Source organism: Desmodus rotundus, chromosome 7 (genome assembly GCF_022682495.2).
Source record: "Desmodus rotundus isolate HL8 chromosome 7, HLdesRot8A.1, whole genome shotgun sequence".
Classification (NCBI taxonomy): domain Eukaryota; kingdom Metazoa; phylum Chordata; class Mammalia; order Chiroptera; family Phyllostomidae; genus Desmodus; species Desmodus rotundus.
In genome coordinates, this window is record NC_071393.1 from 5,513,136 (window position 1) to 5,528,763 (window position 15,628).

General features: G+C 42.7%; 2 protein-coding genes across 2 annotated transcripts in view; one reads left to right on the forward strand and one right to left on the reverse strand.

Moving 5' to 3' along the window:
* The first annotated feature begins 216 nt into the window (after window positions 1-216).
* On the forward strand, window positions 217-7,442 carry ERP29 (endoplasmic reticulum protein 29). Its single transcript, XM_024567032.4, has 3 exons — window positions 217-428; window positions 4,480-4,618; window positions 6,634-7,442. The coding sequence occupies exons 1-3, from the start codon at window positions 285-287 to the stop codon at window positions 7,131-7,133; spliced, it is 783 nt and encodes a 260-aa protein (XP_024422800.1). The 5' UTR covers window positions 217-284; the 3' UTR covers window positions 7,134-7,442.
* Window positions 7,443-11,085: 3,643 nt separating this feature from the next.
* Window positions 11,086-15,628, reverse strand: part of NAA25 (N-alpha-acetyltransferase 25, NatB auxiliary subunit) — a 59,276-nt gene continuing 54,733 nt past the window's right edge. The window contains exon 24 of the mRNA XM_024566602.4: window positions 11,086-13,988. Within this exon, the coding sequence (XP_024422370.1) occupies window positions 13,866-13,988 (123 nt within the window). The 3' untranslated portion in view covers window positions 11,086-13,865. The remainder of the gene's footprint in view (window positions 13,989-15,628) is intronic.

The window sequence follows — 15,628 nt, forward strand, 5'->3', positions numbered from 1 at the left end:
TTGCGCGCCTCGCCGAGTGCGCGTGCGCGACAATCCCACACTCCTTCCACCCACTCCCCCACCCCCCCTTCGATACGGGCACACGTCGCTCCTCCCTCTCACCCTGGGACTGCACGAGCTCGTAGACGGCGCGGGGCGCGCGCACGCGGCTGCCCCCATTTCCCCGCCCCTCACGTGGCCCCTCCCCTTATCCTGGGCGGGCGTTGAGGTGCTCAGCTAGCCCTCCTGGTCACGTGACGTGCGACTCTGCGCGCTCTGCATACAGCCTTCCTAGCTCCGGCGTTATGGCTGCCACCATTCTCTGCGCCGCTTCTCTCTCCCCAGTGTTTCCCTTTTTCTTTTTCCTCCTGCTCCTCTGCGCTCCGCAGGGCAGTGGCGGCCTGCACACCAAGGGTTCCCTTCCCCTGGATACAGTCACTTTCTACAAGGTAACGAGGGCGGGGAATATCGCGCGCAGGTGCAGCCAGAGTGCCTAGGGGAGTGCGCACCCATAGGGGACGCCAGGGACAGAGGGCTAGCAGGTGGTCTGTAACGACCATCCCGGGGCTTCCCACCATACCACAGGACTGGTGGACTCGGGGGCCCGAGGCCGTTTCATGACCATGGGGTCTACGTGCTCCAGGTGCCCCGCGCACCCTTGCCTTTGCAGTATTTGTACTTGTTCCTCTTGCAAAAGAGCTGCTGCAAAGATGCAGCCCAAAGCACTCGGTGCCCAGTTCCTTCACCTAGGAGGAGGGGGCGGTGCCAGGCGAGATCCAATCCTCGAGTCCCAAGTGGGAGACACGGAGGGCAGTGCTAGGCGGACGCCACAAGTCCAGCTGTGGTTGGACGGCGGGCGGGGTAGAAAACCGTCGTGTTAGCTTCCGTTTCTGCGCCCGTCTTTGCCTGGTGTGGATTGCAGCCTGCTTTGCAATAGGCAGACAATGTCCGATAGCCTGCGTCTCCCTGAAAAGTATAAGCAGTAAGAATAAGCTGCGGTTCAACCACCTTATCGGGAATATCTTGGACTTGGGGACAAAAAATAAAATCAGGTCAAGGCATGGAAGGATTTGCCACTATCCCAACTCCCAAATTTACAGAATTTGAGGTTCTGGCCTAGGTAAATGGCCGTTGGAAACGTTGAAGGCTGAATGCAGTCCCAACTCCCCTGCTTGCACCTGTCTTTACCCACCGTCAACTTTTAACTTTGCTTACAAGATGAGCAAGCTAAGGGTTTCAGAGAGAGAGCCCGTTGTTGTATTTTCTTAAGTTGTACCCATTGCTGGGACGTGAAACCAGGAAGTGGAGTTCTAAAGCTATCTCAAGTAGTTGAACCCTTTCTATTTCAAAAGGGTTTCTTGTGAATTTGGCACTTGTGGCCCATTCATGGCAAAGTTTCAAGAATGTAAAAGTGTAGGTATAGGGTGCTGTGGTTGTCAGGCACACCCCATAGCACCCTACGCTCTGGGGGCCTTTACTGGCCAAGTGACACCCCTACCCCCCCCCCACACACACAGGGGGATGGGATAACATCACAGACCAAATGTGACCTAGACGGAGACATTGCACTGTAAAGTTAACAGTATTTCCTAATCATTTGGTGTTTTTCTATCTTTACTGCTACCACCATGGTCAAAGCCATCATTACAGCAGCTTTCTCTCAGTCCATTCTCCATATAGTAGCCTAAGTCCTACATGATCTGTCCCTTGTTTCCCTCTCCTTTCATCTAACCTTTCTCATTTTTGTTCCCTCTGCTCCAGCGACACATGTTTTCTGTCTTCTGTATATTCCTAGCTCATCACTGCTTTTGGTCCTTTGCACTTGTGACTAGAGCATTCTTTGCCCAATCATTGAAGGCTGGTTGCTTCTCATTATTTAAGCTTAGGTTAAATGTTACCTTCTCAGAGTCTGTTTGTGATTTCCCCATCCCCCAGCCTAAAGTGCCAGTCACATAACCCCGTTTGACTTCTCTGTAGAGCACTCATCACCAATTTCTATTCTTGTCTCTTTCATCATTTCTCATACTACAGTATTATATGCTTGGGAAGAACTACCTTGCCTATTTTATTCACTGATCATTTTGTACTACCTAGCGGGTTGGTTACATGTCACATAGAAGATGCTCAATAATAGTTTGTTGAATGAACAAATGTTTTCTCCAGTCCCTTTCTAAAACTCGCTGTCTTCATTATTATTGAACAGAAGGGGAGCTTCCTAGTGTTACCATGTCTGGGGGCCTCAGCCCATGCTCTGCTTTTAAATGATTTCCAATGTCTTTTTTTGTTTCTTGCCCTTCGCCATCACAGAGATAAGAGACGCTGTCCATTTTCTTTACTGTCCATTTTATCGTTCACTTAGAACAGTGCGTGGCACGTGGTGGGCCCTCAGTAGTGAATTCATCTGTACATTGAAGAAGCAACTTGCCTAAATACAGGTTATGGTGGAATCAATTCCTCAAGAGAAGGAAAAGTTGATTGTGCAAATGCTTGCCATTCAAAACCGTTCTGCCAGTGGTAAGAATGGTGAAGGTAAAAGATGCAGGTCTCTCCGTTCTGTTTTAGTGTTAGACACGTAGCATCTGCCACCAAAGTCTGCCCTAGTTTTGTTCATTTAGCAAATATTTTCAGAGCATCTGCTACATATAGGCACTGTTGGGCACTAGGGATACAGCAGAAAACAAGTCAGACAAGATCCTTATTCTCACAAGTGCACATTCTAGTGGAGAAGGCAGGTAGCAGACAAGCAAATAAGGATTTCAGAGAATGATTAAATGCAGGGAAGAAAGTAGAGCAGGGTAAGCGATAGAGTGTAATGGAAAAGCAGCAGTATTAGATGGTAGGAGTGGAGCAGGCCTCCATCAGGAGGGGATATTTGAATGGAGCTTTGATAGATGGCCATGGAAAGAACTGGGGAAAGGGCATCCCAGAGACAGCAAATGAAAAGGCCCTAAGAGGGAATGAGTTTGGCATACTGAACTCAGATAAGGCTAGTTGGGCTAGAGAGATATGATCTGATTTGTATTTTAAGTTTCCCCTGCTTTAAGGCCCCCAGAGCTCAGAATTTTGAGGGTCAGTGACCACTTGAAGATTACCTCTGGCTGTGGCTTCTCCCTTTTCCCTTGTGTCCCTAGGCAGTGTGAGATATTTTTTTAAAACCTAAAACTAAATGAACATCAACACACAATAAGGAACAAAGAGTAACAAAAACTGGAATGCTATTAGCATGTGATGAAATACTGACTGGCACTATTTGATTAGGAAAACAAAAAGTTGTAGGAAGAGAAGGCAGCAGAACTGACCAGAAGCAGTTCATTAAACCAGATCTGTGCATTGGACAAGAAATCATCAAAAGAAGTCCTCCATATGTTAAACATAGAATTACATCACCCGCTAGTTCCACTCCTAGATATATTTCCAAAAGAAATGAAGACAGGTGTAAAAACAAAGATTTGTGTGTGAATGTTCAAAACAGCTATTCACAAACAACCAAAAGGTTGAAACATTGCAGTTGTCCGTCTGCTGATGAATGGCTAAGCAAACTGTGGTCTATTTATACAATAGAGTATTTATCCAGCCACAAAAAAGAAATGAACTACTGACGCATGCTACACCATGGATGAACCTTGAAAACGTTGTGCTAGGTGAAAGAGGGCAGTCATAAAAAAGGCCATGTATCGTATGATACCATCGGGGTAGACAAAGCCATAGAGACAGAAAGCAGATTAGTGGTTGCCAGGGATTGGGAGGGAGGAGGACTGGGGAATGACTGCTCAGTGGGTACGTGCTGCTGCTTCAGGTGGTAAAAATGTCCTGGAACTAGATATTAGTGATGGTTGAACAACACTGTCAATGTACTAACCCCACTGAATTGTATACTTTAAAATGGCTAAAATGGTGAAGTGAATTTTACAATTAAAATAAAAGTCTTGGCCCTGACAGTGTAGTACCTAGAAATCTAGCCAGAGGGAACTGTGGTCTAGGGAGGGGACATTGTCCCAAGCCTGGCTTCTCAGCAACTTCCCTTGAGCCCTGAAATTGCAGAATTCAAATTGTGGGCTCCCTAGCCAAAGCATCCTCCACGGTGCCAACTCCTTTATAGATGTTTAGATGGTTGGTTTTTGTCATTTGTCTGTTTCATTGTGTGGCCGGCACTGGGATGATGGCCATGACAGGGGCCAATGTATTGTGTGCTAAGGGTCTCCTCGGCCTTACCACAGGACCCCTGGAGGACAGGGCCTCAGACCATCCACAGTTGTTTATTCTAGACAGGGTTGTGTACGTCTTTGATTGATGTGAACAAGCACCTAGTGGGGTACCCAGCACATAGCAGGCACCACTAAATTATGTGAATCAGTGGGTTAATGAATAACTGTTAGTATGTGAGAGCTTGTCTCCCTTGTGGGCTCAAGTTTCCACTTCTTAACCAGGGGTCCACTTGGAAAGGCAGTTAGTCCCAAAGGTTCCTGGAACCCCCACTTGCTCAGCTCTGTACATCCTCAGGTCATTCCCAAGAGCAAGTTCGTCTTGGTGAAGTTTGACACCCAGTACCCCTACGGTGAGAAGCAGGATGAGTTCAAGCGTCTGGCTGAAAACTCGGCCTCCAGCGACGATCTCTTGGTGGCAGAGGTGGGGATCTCAGGTATGGACAAGTCCAGACAACTGGGGAGGGCAGAAAGGGAGGAAGCTAGGAATTACTTCCCTACTTGTAGGGGGAATACCCAGCACCTTTCCATCTGAGCCACACGAAGGGTGAAAACAGGATGGTGGCCTCTCAAGAAATCTGGTACCCACAGTAAGCTTAGCTTGAGCAGATTCTGTGACCACAGAACCTCAGCCCAGCCTTGCAGGTGCCCAAGGAGAGGGAATCCACTGTTCTTCACCCTTTACACCCACTGACATTACTTTGAGAACTTGGAGCTCTCGTCGCAGGGGACTGTGGTGAGAGGGAGTGCAATGCCTCCTCTAACAGACGGCATAGTCCATTCTTCCATCTTCATTTCAGCTCTTTTGTACCAAAACTGTCGGGTTTTGGTTTCATCTCAAATCCATCAGAGTTGCCACTAACCCAAGGGCAGCTCTCAACCACAGTGACAGCTTTAATAATAATAGTGGCCAACATTTAGTGGTTTACAGCCTGGAAAGAGGTATACAGACATTGCCTTTTTAATCTTCACTTGAACCCCACCTAAGAAGCGAGATGTATTATGTACCTCCATGTTATACTTAAGGAAGACTGAACCTCCAGGCTGTGTGGGAGTGGGGAGGAGGTGGTTATCCAGAACTCAACCTAAGTATTTATTCCCATGTGCAGTGGCCTCTCGCCTCTCTGTTTCCTCCCAGTGGGAGTGCCTCAGCCCCTAGTAAGCTGGTCCTGGGCAGAGATAGCTGGCACACTTTTCCAGGGCAGTTGGTCAATGCTGACTCAACTGTGAGTGCACTCCCAGTTTTTTGACATTTATCAAATGTGTACTGTGTGCCAGGCCACTGTACCGAGTGTTTTACATATATCTCATCCTGTGACTAACTGTGAAGTACTATGACCTCCATTCTTCGGGTTAAGAAACAGTACTTCGAGTAACTTGCTCAAGAGAGGAGAGTTTAAAGTGGCAGAACTAGGTCTGGAACCACACGCTTCCTATTCTGTTGCCTTGTGAAAGGTGGTCTTGGCCATTTCTTCATGACCATGTAAGAACCCAGCTGTCCTGCATCAGCCCTTGGGACTGCTATTGCCTTTTTGGTAGGACATTGCAAATCCTAACAGCCACCACATATTAAGCACTTAACTCTGCCAGGGTAAATGCACACAGCTCCTCATTGGGTCCTCCCCGCAGCCCTGGTGTGATAGGAACTACATCACCTACCACACACTCCCCCGTCTCGCTAAGCCCCAGCCAGACTGGACTTTGTAATCCTTAAATACAGGCGTCCAGCACAGATAACGCCCCCTTTTTATGAGCTGGTAATCTGTACCAAATCTTTTATTACAAAATCAAGTGTGTAATTCGGTAACACAATACCATACTCAATAGGACATTTTAGGTGAAATGTTCAAATCGCTCTCCATCTCCTGTGAGACAGGCACGTTCCCTACCAGCCACACTCAGTGGTGTTACTTCTGCCAGACCCTGTGCTGCTTCGGGGCTTTGCACGTCCAGTCTTCTGCCACAGACACTTTTCCAAGGTCTTCCCGTGTCTGGCTCCTTGATATTCAGGTCCCTCAGCTCATGCCTTCTCCACAGACACAACTACCTGAAAGGGGCCCTCCTACCCACTGTCACATCGCCCTGTTTTATTTTCATTGTGGCACTAAACATTTATGGTCGTTTGTTCGATACCTTTCTTCTCACCCTTAGAAGAATATTAGCTCCTTGGGGTTGGAGAGCTTTATACTCTTAATCACAACTAGGTCCTCAGCACTGAGAACAGTACCCGGCACACATTGGGCATGTAGTAAACATTCAGAAGAATCACCACCTTTCAGATGAGGAAACTGGAGTTCGGAGAGGTTTAACGTGGTTTAACTAGGGCCACCCAGCTGGGAAGTGGCAGAGGAGCAACTCAGACACAGCCGAGATTCACCTTCCTCTTGGCTCAGGCCGGTTTCTGCCCTGCACTCTCATGGTCTTGCTCCTCATACCTGCTTTCTGTTCACAGATTATGGTGACAAGCTGAACATGGAGCTAAGTGAGAAATACAAGTTGGACAAAGACAGCTACCCAGTCTTCTACCTCTTCCGGGATGGGGACTTTGAGAACCCAATCCTATATAGTGGGCCAGTTAAGGTTGGAGCCATCCAGCGCTGGCTAAAGGGACAAGGAGTCTACCTAGGTATGCCTGGTTGCCTGCCTGCCTATGATACCCTTGCTGGAGAGTTCATCAGGGCCTCTGGCGTGGAGGCCCGCCGGGCCCTCTTGAAGCGAGGACAAGACAACCTTGCAAGTGTGAAGGAGACTGAGAAGAAGTGGGCCGAGCAGTACCTAAAGATCATGGGAAAGGTCTTAGACCAAGGTGAGGACTTCCCAGCATCAGAGATGACCCGGATCACCAAGCTGATTGAGAAGAACAAGATGAGTGACGGGAAGAAGGAAGAGCTCCAGAAGAGCTTAAACATCTTGACTGCTTTCCAGAAGAAGGGGGAGAAGGAGGAGCTGTAGAAAGGCACTCCGGGGTTTTCCAGAGTTTGGTGGGGGTGGGGAGGGAGAGTTATCTGCTGGCTGTGAGACCCGCCTGGGGGGTAAGGGGTATAAGAGGAATGTAAGAAATCTGAGCATGCTCAGACTTTGATGCTGACATGACCGTGCGTGGGATGTCTCTATAGCCAGCCCAGGTACAGCTAGAACAGCCACTCAGATGGCTTGTGAATTTCCCCTCAGAAGGAAATGGTGCTATAAAGAATGTACTGCCCACATCTTAACAGGTATAATTCTGATCCAATTAAAGTTTCCGTGTTTTGGTTAAGTGGACCCGAAGCCATTCAGTTTTCTTGTACAAACTGCACTTTGGACTATGACCTGCTTGCTCCTTTGACTTTATTTTTTAATCCAAGCTGCTGTGGATCCCACTGTAGCAGGGTAGCAGACTGTGCTGGTGAACGCTGCAGGGGCTGGGCCCAGTTCAAGGCCCACCTTACTCTCCACTGGTGTTCAGACTCACGTGGACTGGTCGTGGGTGGTAAATCATATTGTCCACATGTTCTTGTTCTTAAAACTGAATGGCACTGTTAATGAACCTCGGTGTAACTGTTTTCCATACTCCATGAAATATGTATAGGAAAGCCTTAGTTTTGCTGCTACTAAAAATCTGATAGGTTTTTTCGAGTTCAATTTTAGACAGCTAAATGATGCAATTCAGTCCAATGTAAAAGTTTAAAAAATGGGGGGATTGTTTGCCATCTAAGTTACTTTGTCACTGTCAGTTACTCAGTAAATACCAACCTTTAAAGAAGCAGAGAGAGGAGCATTGTACTAACTTTGAAATCTGTTCTCTGGAGTGATGAGCAGTCTCTGCAATGGTAAACTTCCTAACATCCCCACTTTCATATTTAACTATTTGAAAAGATCAAACTACAGCTCCTGAAGTATGTTTAATTATACCCACGCAAGGACATTTAAGTTGAATGGAGCTGGCAAATGAAATAGTTTTTGTTCCTTCCCTTTTTTAAAACCAGATTGATATTTAAAGTCATTGGAAACAAAAAATGCAGGAAAGCCCATGTGTTGAATTGGTCGGGATAAAAACCTCTGCGCCGCTTAGGCTAACAGTTCGGCTAGGTAGAAGGTGCTCAACCTACAGGCCTGCCCGTAGTCAGCATAACTACTCTCAACCTTAAGGAAAAAAATTTTTAATAATTTTTCTTAGATTTTATTTACCTAGTTTTAGAGGGGGGGGAGGGAGGGAGAGAAACATCGACTGGTTGCCTTTCACACACCCCTAACTGGGGACCTGGCTCACTACCCCAGGCTTGTGCCCTGACTGGAAATGGAACAGGCTGGCACTCAATGAGTCACTCACACCAGCCAGGGCAGTACTCAACATTTGCCAAAAGAATATACAGGGGCATGTAAAAGCAGATTTACAGTTTTGAGGATGTGAAAGTTTATTCTTGTATTATTATTTACTATTGTATTATTTGTATTACAACTGTAAACCTACTTTTGCTCACCAGTGTATATATTTGGCCCAACAATTACAGTATTTACCCTATTATTTCAGTTCTAAATGAAAACTTTGGGAGATCTTTTTGGATGCTTCTCATTGGTAAACTTACTTTAGCTGTTCTAGGGTTGTTTTTTGTTGTTTTTTATTGATTTCAGAGAGAAAGAAACATTGATTTGTTCTACTTATGCATTCATTCATTGGTTGATTCTTGTATGTGCCCTGACTGGGGATCAAACCCACTACTTTGGCACACTGAGACAATGCTCTAACCAACAGAGCTACCTGGCCAGGTCTAGCTTTTTCTTATCTAAAATAGTCATTTTCAAAGATCTAAGTATTCACTGTCTTATGGAAATCAGAGTAAGGCAAATGGCAGGTAGGGAAAAAACTAAATGTTTCTACCATCCCTGAATATAGTCTCATCTTCTCAGTGGTGAGAACTGGTAACATCCAGGGTACTTCATTGGATGGGTTTGGGCTGGATATCACTATAATAAGCCTTGGGTCTTGAGTTCAAGAAACATTGGCTATTGGACAGGACTAGATTATTAAACATTAGAGGCTCTTCGTATCAAATACTTTTCCTTAAAGGTGGGCTGTTTTCTAGTTGAGTCTGAACTGATTTGCATATGCCACACAAAATTCAGTCTTCTCTGACACCTAAGTCAAATGGATTCCTTCTACTTCTTAGCATCTAATTAATTATTGTGGCTCAGATGCTACTAATCTGTAAAGAAGGCTATGGACTGTTTCCCAGAATCAAACAAGTATCTATCACAATTCTGAGGGAAGTTTCAGATAACCTGAAGCAAATGAGACCCTGGATCCAACAGGAACAATCCTATGCTAAGGAACTTGCCAAGTTGTCTCAAATATTGCCAAGAATAATTTTAATTTACAAATAGTCCTTCGTACTTGGTGCCACAAAATGTTAGCATTAGAATTGTATCAGAAAAGACTGACTATTTAGTAGAGAACCAAGGTAGAATGGGAATTTGAACATGACCATGGAGACTAAGAATGTGAGATGGTGCGTGTATGTGGGGGGAGGATCAGGATGTTAGCTCGTTTCATCAATGCTTGAGTTTGAATCTCATTCAACCCCTGCCCCACTGGGTGGTCTTAAGTAGTAACCTCATATGCGATAACTTTTCCATATGTAAAATAGGACATTACCTGGGACCCATTTACTGGGATATGTGGAAGCTGGAAGTTATAAAAAAGCTGTGTATTGCTCAAGTTTAAACTTCTTTAGATATACCCCCCAAATAATTTTTAAAAGCATTTGGCTCACAGTTGCTTACCCTCCACTTGTAGGAAATACATGTCTGCACCAAGCAGTGACAGCATCTAAAAAAACAATGAACATGAGAAAGTATAACCCTGAGTCCACCTTTTGGGGAAATTAAAAGATGGCAGTGAGGTAATATCCAAGTACCCACCTTTCTGCTAAAGGAAAATAACGCTGGGATGAAAGCAGGCAAAAATTGACTTCTCAGGGCTCAAATAAGAGCACGTAATAATCACAGGGCGGAAAAGCGAACGGCTCTTCTTTCCACTGTACTGTCAGTGTGGCTGAGTAAATTGGGCCTTGGCCTGAGGAGTCACGTACTCTTGGGTAGGTCGTGTCGCCAGCCTTTCTGCAATCCCCCCGTTAGCTCCCCACCAAATTTAGAAATCTCAGTCCTTCCCCTGGCCTCAAAGTCCTTAGTGCTCTGATCCCCACTCTACTTCCTATCTCAATCCCTACACCTCTCTCTTCCTAGGACTTTCATTAAGTCCCAGCCACTTGAGCCATTTTTTTTTTCCCCAGTCACTAGAACAAGCTTAGCTGTTTCCTGCCCTGGGGCCTTTTTGACTTTGTGTTCCCTTCTCCAGGGCTGATTCTTCCTCATTCAGGTCAGAAGGCAGCACTCAAAGTGTCCTCTCATGACCCAGTTTTACCACATACTCTGAGTTATTTTATTAAACAGAACTTAATTACAAGCTAATGTTTATTGTCACTTTGCCCACCTTGGCCACTAAGGATTCATTTACCATTATGTCAGCAGAGCCTAAAACGGAACGTGGCGCGTACTAAAATCAGTTTTCTCTCTCTATGTATATATTGAATTATTAAATGCTAGCATGCAAGGTACTGCTTTTAAACAAAAAGACTAATGACCTTGGAATATAAATACTAAATTCACAAATACTACAATTCAGCTGAGGAATGTAACACTCAATACAAAATTGAGGTGAATAATATACCATTTAAAAGGTAGCTTCTAGGAATCTGAAAAATTAACCAGGTAGAAATAAATGCAAACTTAAAATAAAGGTATTTATATAAATTAACCCATGCAGTTTAAAGACTTGCTGTGCTTATTCTGAAGGAAGAATGTATACTTCCTGTTTTAATAAACCACATCAAATAAGTAAGAAGAGTTTCAATAACAAGGCCATAGATACACTGAAACCCCTTTTTATATTAAAAGTTAAAATGAAAGACAAATCCAGATTAACATAGTGATTGCAAAATATAATGCAATTTTGAACAATTAAAATTATGAAAATATACAAAATTGATGGGCAACACAGCTAGGCATTTGTACATTTTTCATTATTTGGAGAACACTAAAAATTTCTCTATCTTTTATCCACATCAGATAAATGATTTCAACCAAATGTTTGCTTTGGAGAGTCTTAACTTAGGATCTCAGTAGTATAAAAAGCAGTAATTTTTCAGTCTGTAAACAGTAGTTGTGTTCTTCTCCTTTCCTTTTTTTTTAAATAGCAATTTACCACACAAAAACAAAACAAAACCCCACACAATCCAAAAACAGCAGCAGCAGCAATGGGTTATTTGAGAATTCTCTTCAAATACCAATGACATACGATTGCTGGAGAGGGTGCTTTTTACTCATGTAAGAATATATATATGTATATATATATACATATATATATGTATATATATATATGTATGTACATATATATTTTTTAACTATACACAATTTATAGTGCATGACAGTTTCCAAAAGAACAGATTAATAAAAGATATTGGCCATTTCTGCATAATTTCATTCTTTTTACAATTTTCTCAAAACATAAGAGGTTGGATCTAATTGAAATGCTACATTTAGTAGGAATATCAGCAAGTAACAAAGGAAGAATTACCTCAACGTAACACTGTCCCTAAAACCCACCTTTTGAGTTTTTAGTAGAGGTCCCAGATGCCCCTGGGCAAGAGACTAGTCAGGTAGACCACTGGAGTCACACACTGTCCCTGAGGACCAAAGCCAGCCCACCGAGCAAACATATGCTACATTGATCACGGTCAGTTGAAGACTTGTTTAAAGAGCATTTCTACTTTTATGTACAGTATTTTTAGACATTCAAAGGAACATCATTTCAAGAACACATGCCATACACACATACCCCATCCCATATACACACAAAATTCCATCTAAACAGGCCAGTTTTATGAAATTATATGTTGCCATTAAATTACATTTGGAATCAACCAGAATTCTCAATTCATCTTGTTAATCAGTTCTTCCTTTGGGGATGAGGTGTGATAGCTGTGGCTACCAATTTACATCGAAAACCATTTTTTTAAAATACTTAATGGACTAGGATTTCCAACAAGTCTTATTTTAAGAGAGTAATGTAATTTTCTTTGAAATTTCCTTTGAAGTTTAAACAGTTATCAATCACCCTATCAAATTGTAAGTCTAAGAAAGTCAAAATGAGGAGACAAAATACAATTGCTTTGCATATAGAGCCTTTCCAAGCTCTCTTTTGGTTGCTTTTGAAAGAAAAAAGTATCACATTTCACTGGAGAAGTGAGTTGAAAAGCACTTTTAACGTCTTCAAAACCAATCCTCCACCAGATGCTTGAATTTCTTCATCAAATTCATTTCTTTGCTCTTACAAAATTACCAACTTTAACAGTATTTGGGTAACAAAGACCAAAAACAGAAGCACAGATTCAAACACAAACACGTTATCAAAGCAATTGTATAAACTAACATTTTCAAGAGCAATGGTTTCTGTCAGACTTACTTCAGAAGCTACAGTCTTAGGGGCTCCAGGTGAACAATGTAAACACCATCCTGGTGTAATTCTCATGTTTGAAGTAAACTGAACCTCCAAACCAATGGGTGACATTTCTTTTGCCAGCCTAAAACTTAAAACCTAGGTTAAGTCCATAATATACATTCCTTCTTTCCTTCCTTCCCAAATCCCCCACTTAAAAAAAACCCCAAAAAACTAAAGTATTATATCTTTATTTTCAAGCATATATATATATACACACATACACACACATATGCTTGAAAATATACATATACATGTAAAAGCATATCATATATATATATATGTATCTCACAAAACCAATGACATTGGTACTCCACTTGCTTGCATAAATATGAACACTTCTCTTCTTTAAAAGTGACTCCCATTTTCCCCGAATGGATGAAAGACAGCAAGCTTGTCCTCAGCAGGCTTATTCTGAGTGGTCTGCACTGCTTTCCCCTCCATACAGCAGTGGTTATCAGAAGCCTATCTGTTGACTTAACTCTCACTGGAGCTAGGATGGGGATGTCTTGGCTATTATGACTAAGCACGAAAATGAGTGCCTATGGTTGTCTGAGGGGTGCCTTTCAGTGGCTGGTGCTTATGCCAAATTTCATCTGAGGCTCTTTGGGTACCTGCCTTGGGTTCTGTGGGAGCCAAGCAGCTGAGCAAGCCTCAAAACTAAACTGCCAATGTGGAAAGAGGGCCTGCTTCCAGTCTTGGTCCCCCTCTGTTTCTCCTTTCTGCTTCCTAAGGCTCAAGGACCAGACCAAAATGTCCACAGCTGCTATAATGGTACGGCCATTCAGCTGCTCTGAGGTCAATGATTTATCCTTAACGTCTATTGCTGCTTTTATAGGACCCTCCCCCACCAGAGGTCTCTGGTGGCAGTAGGGCAGAAGAAAAGTGGAGTTCTCTTGTGGCTGCCATATGTATATGAACATGTATAAAAAGTGGTCAAACCCAGATGAGGGTCCTGCTTCCGGTTTATATACAATAATTTAATCAGTTGTATACATTTAATACCTAAAAAATTAATTCACGATCAAAGTCCTTCATGCACATTATGAAGAAGTTCTGGATTAAAATGCTGCTCAACCAGATGTACATTTTGCCTGGGAAGATGATACCATTTTCTGCTGTAGTCATCAGTGCCCATGTTCCCCACTTCCTCAAATTTTTAGTTTCTTTGTGGTCTCAAGTCTTTTTTTCAGCAGCTCCCCAATTTCCAGAAGTGAGTGCAGATAGCTGCTCTGCACCTTCCCTTGCACAGTCTTTGAAAACTTTCTTTCTTCCTACAAAGGAGACAAGAATTAATGGTCCTGCTCAGAAAGCAATTGCCCCAGATTCCAGTTGTACAGATACAAGGTTAGCATTACCTTTGGTCCCACTGAAAGCTCCATCAGAATAGGGTGAGTCATTTTCAATTTCATAAAATTCAAAGGCTAAAGCTCATTATAGATATATATTTTCCCATGTAGTTTTCACTGAGACTCTGTTTCTTTAATACTATTCTTTCAAGCAACCTTTATTATAAATTATATAAAGCCAAAAAACTGGTATTTCTAATTAGAAGCTGACATCAGAAAAAGGAAATTATTACCAGTTTGGACATAAAATCACTCTTTTGTTATGAGCTTTACAAAGGGGGGGGATTGAGATTTCTGATTATTAGTTTCATCAGAAAAAAACAGTAGAAATTTATTATGAATTTGGACACATCACAGCCACTTTTTAAAGGCATTAAGTTTACCATTATTGTCTTTTTTAGTTACAACATTAACAGGTCTCCCTCCATACTAAGAAGTCCACGGGTTCCAGAGGCCAAACAACTAAAAAAAGACCAAAGCTCTCCTAAGTCTACTCAAATATGAGAGTTACACATTTGTTGCTCATTTGACCTGTGGTAGAGACCACAAAAAATAAAGGGATAGAGTGTTCGAACACAGAGAGGAGGCTGACGGAGAACTGGTTTGGTTTACATGAAGCGGGCAGTGTTGCAAAGCCTAGAAGAAACCCAGTAAGCACATCTTATGACCCAACAATATTCCTTGAGATCTCATCTACCTCAAAAATACAAATGTGCACAAGGAAGTATGTACAAATACATTACATTCAGAACTCTATGTAAAAGCAAATTATGGAAACAAATTAAAATGTCCAGGGGCTGTGGTGCATTCGTATTTTGAATACTGAACAGCTGTTTAAAAAACAAGGTTGACCTATATATATTAGCCTGAACAGACCTCTTAAATATAAGGGTGAGTGAAAAAAAGCCAAGCTTCAGGATAAAACACAGTATATTGTTTACTTTTAAAAACTAACAGATAATAGAGCACATTACAAATTTATATTAAAACCAGATGGATTTTTAAAGATACAAATAGTGCTGTGGATTTTCTCTCTGAGCATAAATGGGAAAAATAAAAAGGTCCTGGCACACAACCAGTTTCAGGAGCTATCCCTAGGGAGGAGGACAGGGGCCCAGGACTCGAAGTGGTAGCCCACAGGCCTTATTTATAGTGTTTCAAGTTTAGAAAGAAAGGAAGAAGGAACCTGAAGGAAACTGAAGAGATTTTTTTTTTAACTCAAAAGACAAGTACCCAGCACTGTATGAATCCTGTATTTGATGGCTGGTGCTGCTCAGTGTATATGTACACACACACACACACCCCTTTAACAGAAGCAGGCAATAAAAAAAAAAGAGTAGGCAATAAAAGGCCATTATTATTTTATTTAATCCTCACTATAATCTTAAAAAGTAGGTAGTACTATGATTCTCATTTTATAGATAAAGAAACTGCAACCCAAAGGTTAAGTGACTTTCCCAAGGTCAAAAGAGGACAGACCCACAAAGCTTGAAAACTCTAGAGTCGTCCAAAGTTAAGGATAACCTCTAGAATACTCAAAAAGAGAAATCTTATTCCTTGTTTTA